Genomic DNA, 13,859 nt, shown 5'->3' on the forward strand with positions numbered 1-13,859 from the left:
CTCATTGTTAATGTATGGATCATGATGCAACGGTTAGGTAGCCTAGATATATTTTTTTATGGGCAATTGGGCATAGGCTACTACAATCTTCTAAGCTACTTGTATATCGCTAAATAAATATATATTAACGTCTGTCTGAGACGTTAATTTAACATCTCCACGCTGTTTCTGAGCGGAGGAGTGCTGCTTGGCAGTCGCACCCGACTCGCACGGAGAATACCAAAACTCTCGCCCCAAAACACAGTCGCCCTAAAACACAGTCGCCCCGGAGCAAATCCGGCGGTATTCACAAACGTAACTTCAGTAAACTATGCCTAAACCTACCTAACCTTATTTCTAAACGTAACCCCATTAAAACTATGTTCCAACCTTATCATCAAACAAATGCAAGAACCGTGGGTCCGCGAAAAAGAATGGGGGCGAGCGTGATTTGGGGCGAGTTTCATTAACTTTCACTTTTCATCAGACGCGGACAAGATAGATAGTCAGTCAGATGAAGGGATTCCTCTTACAACTTTGTAAAGCATTACCCTTACCTTGGGCCGTTCATTTTGCTCTCAGCAAGACTTTGTTCATAACTAAAATACAAGGACACAGTTTTGTTGTGCTCAAAGCCTCAAGTCTGAGGGACTCGACGCTCAAGTTTTAGAATCCCATAGTTTTGAATAGATCCTATAGTCCGAAGGGACAGTTGTGGGTTTTATTGGTTGTTTTTGGTTGTCAGGGCGATTTTACAACCAATCGATGGACGGGCTCTGCATGAGCACGTCTGTTGCAGGATGCGGTGACAGCGTCGTGTCAATGTAATATGAAAACAAACTAAATCAATTGATTGACCAAAACCTAAATTTAGAAGTGCACTACAGCCCTTATCATTATGTATGAAAATGTTTTGAACATAGCAGATCTACGAGCTCACAACGCACTGCATAGCAACATGTTGTGAGCTTGTAGATCTGCTATTTTCAAATAGCCAGTGGTGGAAAAAGTACTAAAATGTTTTACTTAAGTAAAAGTATCAATACTGCAATATAGAAATACTCTGTTACGAGTAAAAGTCTGGAATTCAAAATGTACTTGAGTAAAAGTACAAAATTATTGGCTACAAATTTTAATTAATTTCAAGTTCTCAAATGTATGAAAATATTTTGAAAATAGCAGATCTACAAGCTTGTAGATCGGCGATTTTCAAATGGCCCTATACAGGGCTGAAGTGATTAATGTATGTTTTGTAATAATAATCAAAATATTCAAAGTAACTAGTAACTAATGTTTTCAAATAATTGTAGTGGAGTAAAAGTATAATATTTGCCTCTGAGATGTAGTGGAGTAGAAGTAAAAGTATTGGAAATACTCAAGTGAAGTACAAATACCTAGTACAAAATTGTATTAAGTACAGTAATTTAGTAAATGTACTATAGTTACTTTCCACCACTGCAAATAGCCAAAGTTTAAAAAGGGCTGAAGACTTGTGGTTAATGTATGTTTAGTACAATATTAATAATTTTAAAAAAAGTTTTCAAATAATTGTATTCATGTTTATTTGTAATAATGTGATTGCATTTTATTTAAATGTTCTCAATCTTGTATTCTTAACTTTAATGAAAAAACTAAGTTTATACGTTTTAGAAAATTATTTTTTATTATTTTATTTAATTACAAAATATCGGTCAAAAACATCGGCAATCGGTGGTCCAGGATTCTCAAAATCGGCATCGGCATCGGACCCAAAAATCTGGCATCGGTCGGGCTCTAGTACACATGCTAAATATAAGATGCTTACCCGCTTCTCCCAAATGTTAACTAGGTGTCCGGAGTGTTTGTGTAATGTATTAGTCCATAATATGCGATAAAGAAGTGTTTTAATCCCGTCTTTGGCCGAACGCCATTTCCGCCCCCTCGTTTACTTCCTGTTTACATTGAGTGTAATTCCGGCTTTCACCGGATGCGCCCCGTCACCACCGTCCATTGGGAACCTCCAACAGAATCGGCCACAGATGGGATTAAAACACTTCTTTATTAAATAATTTGGACTAATACATTACACAAACACACCGGACACCTAGTTAACATTTGGGTCAAGCAGGTAAGTATCTTATATTTTACATTTGTATATGTTTGTAGAAATACATGCTTTACTCCTGTCATTTCAGGGCAAACTGGGGGGGGGGGGGGGGGGGGTGGAGCTAAGACTCGTTGTCAGACTCGATAAAACGCATCTTTGTCTTAGATCATCTGATCTATCTACGTTATGATGACGTCACGCATCGTGTAGTTAGGTGTGTGTGTGTGTGTGTGTGTGTGTGTGTGTGTGTGTGTGTGTGTGTGTGTGTGTGTGTGTGTGTGTGTGTGTGTGTGTGTGTGTGTGTGTGTGTGTGTTGTGTGTGTGTGTGTGTGTGTGTGTGTGTGTGTGATGTAGATTAAGTTATATTTATTAAAGTTATATTTTTAAAGTTATATATATTAAAGTTATATTTTTAAAGTTAAACATTATATAGTTATGGTGTAAGAATGTACCTACAATTAATGTAATAGTACATTCTTACACCATGTTATCAAAACACATGGTTAGTTTTCTTTTATGCTTTTAACAAAAATAAATAAAACTAAAATATAGTTGTGAATCCTTGTCTTTAGACAAGTTTAGATGTAAAAAACAAAACGGAAAACCAGACCAAAACATTGTATGAATCTTATGTAATTCATGTGTATATACAGTAAATCCTTTAAGAATACATTTTCATACAAAACATTCATTTGAAATGTTTTGGTAGGACATGATTTGTCCCAGTTCTCGAGAATGTGTGTGTGTGTGTGTGTGTGTGTGTGTGTGTGTGTGTGTAAATAGTGAGTCCACATTGTAAAACATTTCGATAAAGGTATATAAATGCAGGGTGAAAGTAACAAAGTAAATTTAATCAAGTATTGCGCACACGCACGCACGCACGCACGCACACACACACACACACACACACACACACACACACACACACACACACACACACACACACACTGTATGTGTGAAATGTCGTCGCCTGTGTTTCAGTGCAGATTATTAATAATTATGTTGTTTCTCATGTTTTACTTACATTAGATTATCATGTTGTCTAGACAGATGCTAGGTTCATTGTTTACCTGGTATCCTAGGAGACAGATGCTAGGTTCATTGTTTATCCGGTATCCTAGGAGACAGATGCTAGGTTCATTGTTTACCTGGTATCCTAGGAGACAGATGCTAGGTTCATTGTTTACCTGGTATCCTAGGAGACAGATGCTAGGTTCATTGTTTACCTGGTATCCTAGGAGACAGATGCTAGGTTCATTGTTTATCCGGTATCCTAGGAGACAGATGCTAGGTTCATTGTTTACCTGGTATCCTAGGAGACAGATGCTAGGTTCATTGTTTACCTGGTATCCTAGGAGACAGATGCTAGGTTCATTGTTTACCTGGTATCCTAGGAGACAGATGCTAGGTTCATTGTTTACCTGGTATCCTAGGAGACAGATGCTAGGTTCATTGTTTACCTGGTATCCTAGGAGACAGATGCTAGGTTCATTGTTTATCCGGTATCCTAGGAGACAGATGCTAGGTTCATTGTTTACCTGGTATCCTAGGAGACAGATGCTAGGTTCATTGTTTACCTGGTATCCTAGGAGACAGATGCTAGGTTCATTGTTTACCTGGTATCCTAGGAGACAGATGCTAGGTTCATTGTTTACCTGGTATTTATTTCTTTTTCTAGGACTTTGTTTGTTCACACACATGGAGCATAAAAACTGATTGTCCTGTGTGTCACTGTCACTTCCTGTGTGTCACTTCCTGTGTGTAAAGGTCAACATGGCTCTCATTTCCCTGGAAGACCTGGACGGATTGGATGATGACGATGACATCACTGATGACATCACAGACCCTCAGCCAATGAACGAGGAGCATAACGACAGACTGTTACATCATTGGCAGGCGGTTGGCAGCACTCACCATGTGACTGTCCCACCTGGTGAGTATAATATATATCAGCTACCTACCTCCATGCAGGGACGTGCACAGATAGACACCTGCCCTTTGCCCTCTTGACCAGAAGTGCCCTTTTTTTTCTTTCTTCAGTTTACAGCAGGGGTCTTCAACAGGGGGTCCGGGACCCCTAGGGGGTCCTCAGAGTTACTACAGGGGGTCCGCCAAATCTTTATGATATGATTTTTCTTTTTACCATAACCACTCGAAACCTAGCATCCCTTTTCTGAGGAGAACTTTAGCCAAAAATAGCCGATCTACAAGCCCACAACGCCTCGCGCTGCGAGGCGTTGTGAGCTTGTAGATCGGCTATTTTTGGCAAAGAGGTATAGGTGTAGAGGGAAAAAAGAGCAGACTAAGTAAACAAAAAAAAGTATAATTTACTTGAGCACCTGCCCCTCAAAATGTCTGTGCACGCCACTGCCTCCATGTAACTGTCCCACCTGGTATGACAAGACCAGGAGACCTGGTTCTGCCAGACCCAGGCTAAGCCGGACGTCACATGACGTGTCAGCCTGTGTCTGTCTATGCCCATGTATGGACGAAAGGGGGACAGACTTTTCTGGCTGGGACCTAAGGACAAACGGACCGGGCCATGTTTTTTGCCCATGTATGGAGAAAACGGGTACAAAACATGCCCATGTATGGACAAAAGGGGGCTTTTCTGACTGGGACCTAAGGACAAATGGACATGAAACAGGGACATTGCCATACCCTTCGGGTCTGGCAATAATAATGATAATAGTAATATTAATAATTCATACAAAGCCAGTTGTACATATCATTATTATTATTATTACTCTCCGCAGGAGAGTTTTGTTTTCACTTTCTAAATATGACACACCGATTGGTCAAGCCTCACGTGACACGTGACAATACGGTGAAATATTGTATAAATACATGGCGTCACTTTGGCAGCGGCTTTGCCGCTGCCAAAGTGAGGTAAGACAGGAACCATCACGAAATGGCTGCATGGCTGATACATAATTGGCAAATAGGACAGATAGGACACTTATATAGACAGGAAGGATATGACACTTACACAGACGGATAGGACACTTACAGTACACAGACAGGACGGATAGGACACTTATACAGACAGGCCGGATAGGACACTTATACAGACAGGAGGGATAGAACACTTACACAGACAGGACGGATAGGACACTTATACAGACAGGACGGATAGGACACTTATACAGACAGGACGGATAGGACACTTACATAGACAGGACGGATAGGACACTTATACAGACAGGACGGATAGGACACTTACATAGACAGGACGGATAGGACACTTATACAGACAGGAGGGATAGGACACTTACACAGGTCCGTGTCCGCCATATTCGTCCTGTCTGTATAAGTGTCCTATCCGAGACACCACTATCTGTCTATCTGTCCTGTTTATACTGTAAGAGTCCTATCTGTCCTATCTGTCCAATTATGTATCCCGTCCTACAGACAGGACGGACTTATACAGACAGGACGGATACAGGACGGCATAAGAAGTAGAATATTCCTAGAAGTAGAACACTCCCAACATTCCCAACACAAGTCTGCCGGCGGAGAGTTGTGCTCCGAGGAGCACTTTTTCTAGTTATTATTATTATTATTATTATTATTATTATTATTATTACCATTATTATTATTACCCTTATTATTATTTTCATTATTAAAATATTTATTTTTACTACAGAGATGACTGGAGCCATTCAGGAGATGACCAGTAGGAACCAGCAGAGGGAGCTCATTCCCTTTTCTCCCATTTCTACACATGAGAAGGTACTTTAACCCTTTGTTAACTCTAAACCTATGAAGGTTCCTCTTCCATGACTTTAACTAAATATTCAATCTAAATGACCTCAGGTTATTTTGTCCTCCTGAAACGTTTTCTAAATATGGAATTAGGCTTCATGGTTCATCCTGTACGTTAACTCTCACCCTCTCTCTCTCTCTTCACACCTCTAGGCATCATTGTTAGTTAACTCTTTGACTGCCAGAGTACTTTCATAATGTACTCACCCAGTGCCAGCGATTTGATGAAAATATCAGACCTACAAGCTCACAACACGTCCCAACGCGCCGCGTTGTGAGCTTGTATGTCTGCTTTTTTCGATACGCAACAACACCGCCATACGGCGAAGCACAAATGAAGCTTTGCACCGCTGCGTCCAGGGACGTGCACAGATAGACTCTAGGTGGTGGGGGTCCTCAGAGTTACTACAGGGGGTCCGCCAAATCTTTATGTGATATGATTTTTCTTTTTACCATAACCACTCGAAACCTAGCATCCCTTTTCTGAGGAGAACTTTAGCCAAAAATAGCCGATCTACAAGCTCACAACGCCTCGCGCTGCGAGGCGTTGTGAGCTTGTAGATCGGCTATTTTTGGCAAAGAGGTATAGGTGTAGAGGGAAAAAAAGAGCAGACCAAGTCAACAAAAAAAAGTATAATTTACTTGAGCACCTGCCCCTCAAAATGTCTGTGCACGCCACTGTGGCGAAGCACAAATGAAGGCTGCGTCTCCTCCTAATCAGCGCTGCGTACGGGTGGTCCGCTCGGGTGTTATGATAAACAGAACCAGGGTCTGAAGTCATAGAATATGAACCAAGCCGGACCCACTTGATGATAATAGAAGTGGTTCTCAAACTTTTTCATGTCAAGGACCCCCAAATGGACACTTATTAGCCCGCGGACCCCCATTTGAAAAGATAAGCCAGGGACCCCCATAAGAGAAGATTTTTACGGCTCTATAGCAGTGATTCTCAACCACTTTTCAACCACAAGGACCCCCAGTTTGACATGCATTAAGCTATGGACCCCCATCTAATGACATTTCTATCTCTGGGACCCCAATTCATATTGTAAAATCAATGTTAATTTAACTCTGAGAGTGTACAAATGGAACCAAATGGACCCGTTAGGGTCCATTTGGTTCCATTTGTACACTCAGAGTTACAGACCCATAAGGGTCCATTTGGTTCCTGTCCATCATTTAGCTGAGTACCCCCTGGAACCCCCTCAAGTACCCCTGGGGGTCCCCGGACCCCACTTTGAGAACCAACGTTGTAATGAGCCTAGGACTTTCTTCCATACAAAGAGTAGCGTCCAATGAGAGCCGGAGGTGGGGGTGGGGTCTAACGACAAGCCAATCAGTGAATGTCTGCTAAAACAAGCTGTGTGATGATGGCGTCAGATGTAGGCGGATCCGTGGATCTCTTTTGATTGGTTTATGGAAATTGGAATCCCCTCCCCCTTGTAATGGCCGACACTGCAGCCAATGAACCAGACTGAAGCTCGGCCCAGCTTCAGGATGAGAATCAGACGAGTATTAACACGTTTAGCTGGTGACCCCCTGGAACCCCCTTCTAAGGACCCCTGCGGGTCCCCGGACCACACTTTGAGAAGCAGTGGTTTAGACCGTGTTGAATCATCAAGCCTCTTGTTTACTTAATTGAATGAATTCCCCTGATGAATATTCATCACTTCTACACTTCATGTTCTCACTGTCTTATTGTGTGTGTGTGTGTGTGTGTGTGTGTGTGTGTGTGTGTGTGTGTGTGTGTGTGTGTGTGTGTGTGTGTGTGTGTGTGTGTGTGTGTGTGTGTGTGTGTGTGTTGTGTGTGTGTGTAGTTAGGCGAGGTATTGTATGAAGAGCGTTTGTATCCAGCAGGTCACTGGGCTCAGCTCAGCCAATCAGAGAAGCTGTATGAGCAGAGCATCTCATTGGCCTTCATGAAGTTAATGAGATACATCTGTAAGGAGAACTCTAAAGGTTAGCTCCTCCTACTGCACCACTTAGCCCCTCCCAATACAACACTTAGCCCCTCCCACTGCAGCACTTAGCTCCTCCCACTACACCACTTAGCTCCTCCCACTACACCACTTTGCCCCTCCCACTACACCCCGTAGCTCCTCCCACTACACCACTTAGCCCTTCCTACTTCAGTAAACGTTAACATTTAATTTATGTTAATTTATGCAGGTCGTTATCTGGATATGACCATCCCCATCGTTAACATTTAATTTATGTTAATTTATGCAGGTCGTTATCTGGGTATGACCATCCCCATCGTTAACATTTAATTTATTTTAATTTATGCAGGTCGTTATCTGGGTATGACCATCCCCATCGTTAACATTTAATTTATGTTAATTTATGCAGGTCGTTATCTGGATATGACCATCCCCATCGTTAACATTTAATTTATATTAATTTATGCAGGTCGTTATCTGGGTATGACCATCCCCATCGTTAACATTTAATTTATGTTAATTTATGCAGGACGTTATCTTGGTATGACCATCCCCATCGTTAACAGCCTCCAGATGCATGATGGGAACTTGTTTCATAAAGACGTGATGACATCATACTTCCTCCCTGCGGAGTTCCAGATGGCTCCGCCCACTCCCACCGACCCCGACATCACCATCGTTTACCGACCGCCGATACGCGTCATTACCCGGTAAATATTTATAATACTAACAATAAGAGATATACACGTCATTACATGGTAAATATTTATAATACTAACAATAAGAGATATACACGTCATTACATGGTAAATATTTATAATACTAACAATAAGAGATATACACGTCATTACATGGTAAATATTTATAATACTAACAATAAGAGATATACACGTCATTACATGGTAAATATTTATAATACTAACAATAAGAGATATACATGTCATTACATGGTAAATATTTAAAATACTAACAATAAGAGATATACATGTCATTACCCGGTAAATATTTATAATACTAACAATAAGAGATATACATGTCATTACCCGGTAAATATTTATAATACTAACAATAAGAGATGTACACGTCAATCGATGCTTACACCCCTGACCACTTCGGTCTGCCACCTCGGGGCGACTGATTGCCTCGTCGCTCAAGGGTCCTTCTGGCTGATCTACACGGTCACAGGACAGCAGAGTCACTGGCCATCTTTCACCGCAGGCTGAAAACCCACCTCTTCAGGAAACACTATCCTTCCTCTTCGCCTTGCCTGCTTGTTGTTAACTAGTTGTACAAACGCTTGTTTCATTATTGTATTGTTTTATTGTTTTATTGGATCTTGTTTATTTGATACACTTATTTGTTTTAGCTCGTGCTCATTTGATTTTCCTATTTGTCTCATGTGTTTAAGACAGTAGGTAGCTGATATATGTCACTTTTACCTTAGCGCTAGGTATACTTTTAGTTGTTGTTTTAGAAGAGAATGCACTTAAGACTTCTGGTGATTAGTAGTTTTCGTTCCCTACCCCATTGGTTCTCAAAGTGGGGTCCGGGGACCCCCAGGGGTACTTGAGGGGGTTCCAGGGGGTCCCCAGCTAAATGATGGATAGGAACCAAATGGACCCTTATGGGTCTGTAACTCTGAGAGTGTACAAATGGAACCAAATGGACCCTAACGGGTCCATTTGGTTCCATTTGTACACTCTCAGAGTTACATTAACATTGATTTTACACCATGAATTGGGGTCCCAGAGATAGAAATACCATTAAATGGGGGTCCGTAGCCCTAATGCATGTCAAACTGGGGGTCCTTAAAATGTATCTTTTCAAATGGGGGTCCGCGGGCTAATAAGTGTCCATTTGCACTTATGTGTGTGTGTGTGTGTGTGTGTGTGTGTGTGTGTAGAACGTTCTATGGGACGACCACAGAGCAGACAGTGGGTCATCAGATCCTCCTCCTCTGGGACATCCTGGGTTCCCACGGCGACCAGCAGCAGCAGCATGCTGATGACATCATCACGGGGGGCGGCGCCGCCGGCTCCGGTTCCCATGGCGACCTGAGGCGTGACGTCTACATGGTGGCCGTCTACGAGAACCCCGGCGTTCCAAACAGACGCAACGAGATCTGGTTCCTACGACAAGAAGAACCCTGAAGGGTTAATAATGATATTCATATGCCTTCACAGTCTGTGACAACAATAACAATAAAACTACACATAACCATAAAACACACAACAAACAACACATTACACAACTAGAGGTGTACTCATTTCACCATACCATACACAATATTGGCCTCACGATATCGATACGATACCATATGATATATGGCCCTTTTTTATTATGAAAATATATGAGGGGAAAAAGCTAATGCTAACAAATACTTCTGTTTTTGCATCATTATTAAGGCAAAAGAAAATAAAGTAAACAAAATAATATATTTTTACGAGAAACGTATCGCGATATTAAAAACAACACAACACAACACAACACAACACAACACAACACAACACTAGACAACACAACACAACACAACGCCACGCCACGCCACGCCACGCCACGCCACGCCACGCCACGCCACGCCACGCAACGCAACGCAACGCAACGCAACGCAACGCAACGCAACACAACGCAACACAACACAACACAACACAACACAACACAACACAACACAACACAACACAACACAACACAACACAACACAAGACACTACAACATCCTATCAACTAAAACGTGAAATATCCCTTTAAAGTTATACAATGCAGGTCCACAAATAACGATTTTTAGCAACCTCTGCTGGTCACTACCACGTTGTCCTGCATTACCCAGAATTCCATTTGTTTTCACCGGAAGACGGAAGCGTTTCAAAAAGCGTTCTTTTAATTGTTTTATACGATCTGTGGATCGTTTCTCTTAGCCAGTGGAGCTTTAGTTACCGTGAGCTGTGTTTTCTTTTGTTGTTGTTTTTCCATCTTCAAATCCTATAATGTCTTAAAATCCGCGTGAGATTCCTTTTTGTTATTCGTGCGGTAGTTCCTGGCCAAACAGGAAAGCGGTGCATTTCCGTTCCCGTTTCCGGCCAGATGACGTCATTTTCGCGGGAAACACGTCCAATAGAAAAAAAATATCCTCCTATAATTCCTCAAACCTCTGAGCCCAAACCTCTGAGCCCAAACATGTTTCTGCCCGGTTCTCCTCAGTGCCTGGAGCTATTGATCTCAAATTGCACACAGCCATTGACCATTAACATGTGCATGTGACTGCGAAGCCCGTTTTTCCGATATCACTAAATCTCAGCTGTTTATTCGCATTTTTATGTCGAAGAATGTCGCCATGCTTACGCTGGCTGCTCAAACTGCGCATGCGTGGCATCTACAGCCTCACTGCGTTACACTGCTGCACACACAGAACACTCGCCTCCGCGGCCGGGAATGCGCGGACACGCACGTGCGCATGCACGTTGGGGAGGCACGTGTCAAAATGTACATTATTTGTGTTCGCACGACGGCCGTGTGTGTGTGTGTGTTCGCGACGGGGGACGCGGCTCCGGCCGCATGACGGCCGATCTATGCCAGACTTTTCTAAGCCAGCGTATGTGTGCTGCGTACTGCGCGTTTCCTTAGATCCGTTTGCAACTACTTTGGCACCTGCACACTTCACCGTGTATGGTCTAGTACAGGGGTCTCCAACCTTTTCAGGCCAAGGACCCCCTAGCGGAGAGAGAGATAAAGCAGGGACCCCCTACTCTATATTGTATAAAATTGTGTTTCAGATGAGATATGTTTTTTTTTTACTTAGTCTGCTCTTTTGTCCCTCTAGCCTCCAAAAATAGCCGATCTACAAGCTCTCAACGCCTCGTTGTGAGCTTGTAGATCTGCTATTTTTGGCTAAAGTTCTCCTCAGAAAAGGGGATGCTAGGGTTCAAGTGGTTAAGGTAAAAAACATAATTATCACACAAAGATTTGGCGGACCCCCTGTAGTAGCTCTGAGGACCCCCTAAGGGTCCCGGACCCCCTGTTGAAGACCCCTGGTCTAGTATTTATAGAAGGCTGTCATGCAGTGGGCGTGGTGAAACCTTTGCCACTCTCAAAAGAAATACAATTTAACTTTAGTTTTTTTGTAAAAAGGTTACCTGGTATAACTTTAAATACAATTCATATAAATAACTTTTTACCTTTTTTTTCTCCCAGTCTAGTTGCTATGACAACAGGCTCTCTATGCACAGCAGCCATATTGTACAGAAACTGGGCCTCTGCCTTACTTGACTTCACAGGGTGTTACAATGATACTAATGAAGGCTCTGTTCCATTCTGCTCAAACACTGGAAACACTCAAAGTGTGGTCCAGGGACCCTCAGGGGTCCTTGGGGGGTTCCAAATGAAGTACAAATAAAACCAAATGGACCCGTATGGTTCCATTTGGTCCATTTAATGGAACCTAAACTGGAGAATATACCACAGTTGCCCTTCTTTTTACTGACTTTTGGAGTATCTCTCTCTAACCCATTAAAACCATTTTAGATATATATCTGTATATCTATATCTATATCTATATCTATATATCTATATATATATTTATATCTATCTACTGTGTATATATCTATGACAGAAACCTTGTCTGTGACCCGGTAGGTCTGCACTACCAACCTGCACCAGCAGAGGGAGTCATGGGATAGTATTTATCATTGTACTTTGTATTCATTTTATATAGACCACCGAAGTCCTGACATCACTCGCTCATCCCCAGGTTCGTAAAGTAATGTCTCTATGGAGAATAACATTGGGTCATCTTAGAATCGTCTCATATAAGAATTGTGGTCCAAAAATAAACACACTGTGTCGGCGCCATTGTCAGGGAGGTGGATCTGTATCGTTTATGATAGTCAGTCACTTATAAAAGATACAGTCTGTTTCTGGCGAAAATGTAACTAATTCGGCGTAAGTAACATTATCGTTTTCTCACCGTCAGTTGATGCTTCATATCCATAACAGTCAACGCGCCGGGGTCGTTTGTTTATTTTTGGAACACAATTCTTATTTGACGCGATATTAAACACGTCTAGGGATTCAGAATGGGGGTGGAAAACTGCGAACCAGGTAGAGAAACATAGGATGTGTAAATTACGTCAGACTTCGGTGGTCTATTTTAATTCAAAGTTGAATTGTTGGGCTTTGGGGAATAAAGTTATTATTATTGTTTCATGTCATATAAACATTTTAAATACTATGTGATGTATTGTTTAATGTCATATAAACATTTTAAATACTATGTGATGTATTGTTTAATGTCATATAAACATTTTAAATACTATGTGATGTATTGTTTAATGTCATATAAACATTTTAAATACTATGTGATGTATTGTTTAATGTCATATAAACATTTTAAATACTATGTGATGTATTGTTAATTAATACTATGTGAGGGAAAATTACTTTCTTGTGGGTCCGTTGGGGAATACTCTAAGTTCTGAGTGGACAGTAATTAAGTACATTTACTTGTGTAATGTACTTAAGTACATTGTGGTAGTATTTGTTTTGCTACAATGTATTTATTACACACATTTCAACAACAAGGTAATTCAATGTGTTTAACACAGAACATCAAGAAAAGGAAACACAACGTTACACTGACCTCAGGATGAATAAAACAAGTTAAAAATAGAAAAAGTGCTCCTCGGAGCACAGGTCTCCGCCAGGTCAGGCAGGTTATTGTGGCCTCCTGGTGGCGCTATAACAGGCCAATGTGGAATTGGCCTGTTATAGGGTGGCAATCAGACACTGCATTAATGATTTGAGGCATTTTGTTAAAAAATGTGTTTTGCTAAATTAGACCTGCTGGTGGCGCTATAACAGGCCATTTGCTCCTCAACATGGTGTGAATGTGAGTGCTCAGGTTGACCGCAACCGGGCGCTGTGTTCATGATTTGCGGAATTTTGTTCAAAACAAGCCACTACTGCAAATTAGATGTCAATCTTAGCCAATCAGGATGGAATATGAAAATTCAAACACATCCGTCTTGATCACATGACTATAGAGATCATCTGTACCGATTTGCGTGACATTTGGATAAAATGGGAAGGAGTAATGGT

The 13,859-nt window shown here is 41.6% G+C and overlaps 1 protein-coding gene across 2 annotated transcripts in view; it reads left to right on the forward strand.

The window, feature by feature from the left end:
• Positions 1-13,128, forward strand: part of LOC311035647 (heme-binding protein 1-like) — a 15,377-nt gene extending 2,249 nt beyond the window's left edge. For both annotated transcript variants that reach the window (XM_084043971.1, XM_084043970.1), the window contains exons 2-6: positions 3,833-3,998; positions 5,712-5,797; positions 7,648-7,789; positions 8,300-8,480; positions 9,674-13,128. In XM_084043971.1, the coding sequence (XP_083900097.1) occupies positions 3,839-3,998; positions 5,712-5,797; positions 7,648-7,789; positions 8,300-8,480; positions 9,674-9,920 (816 nt within the window). In that variant the 5' untranslated portion in view covers positions 3,833-3,838 and the 3' untranslated portion in view covers positions 9,921-13,128. The remainder of the gene's footprint in view (positions 1-3,832; positions 3,999-5,711; positions 5,798-7,647; positions 7,790-8,299; positions 8,481-9,673) is intronic.
• Positions 13,129-13,859: the final 731 nt, after the last annotated feature.

Source organism: Gymnoscopelus microlampas, assembly GCF_963454915.1.
Source record: "Gymnoscopelus microlampas genome assembly, chromosome: 2".
NCBI lineage: Eukaryota > Metazoa > Chordata > Actinopteri > Myctophiformes > Myctophidae > Gymnoscopelus > Gymnoscopelus microlampas.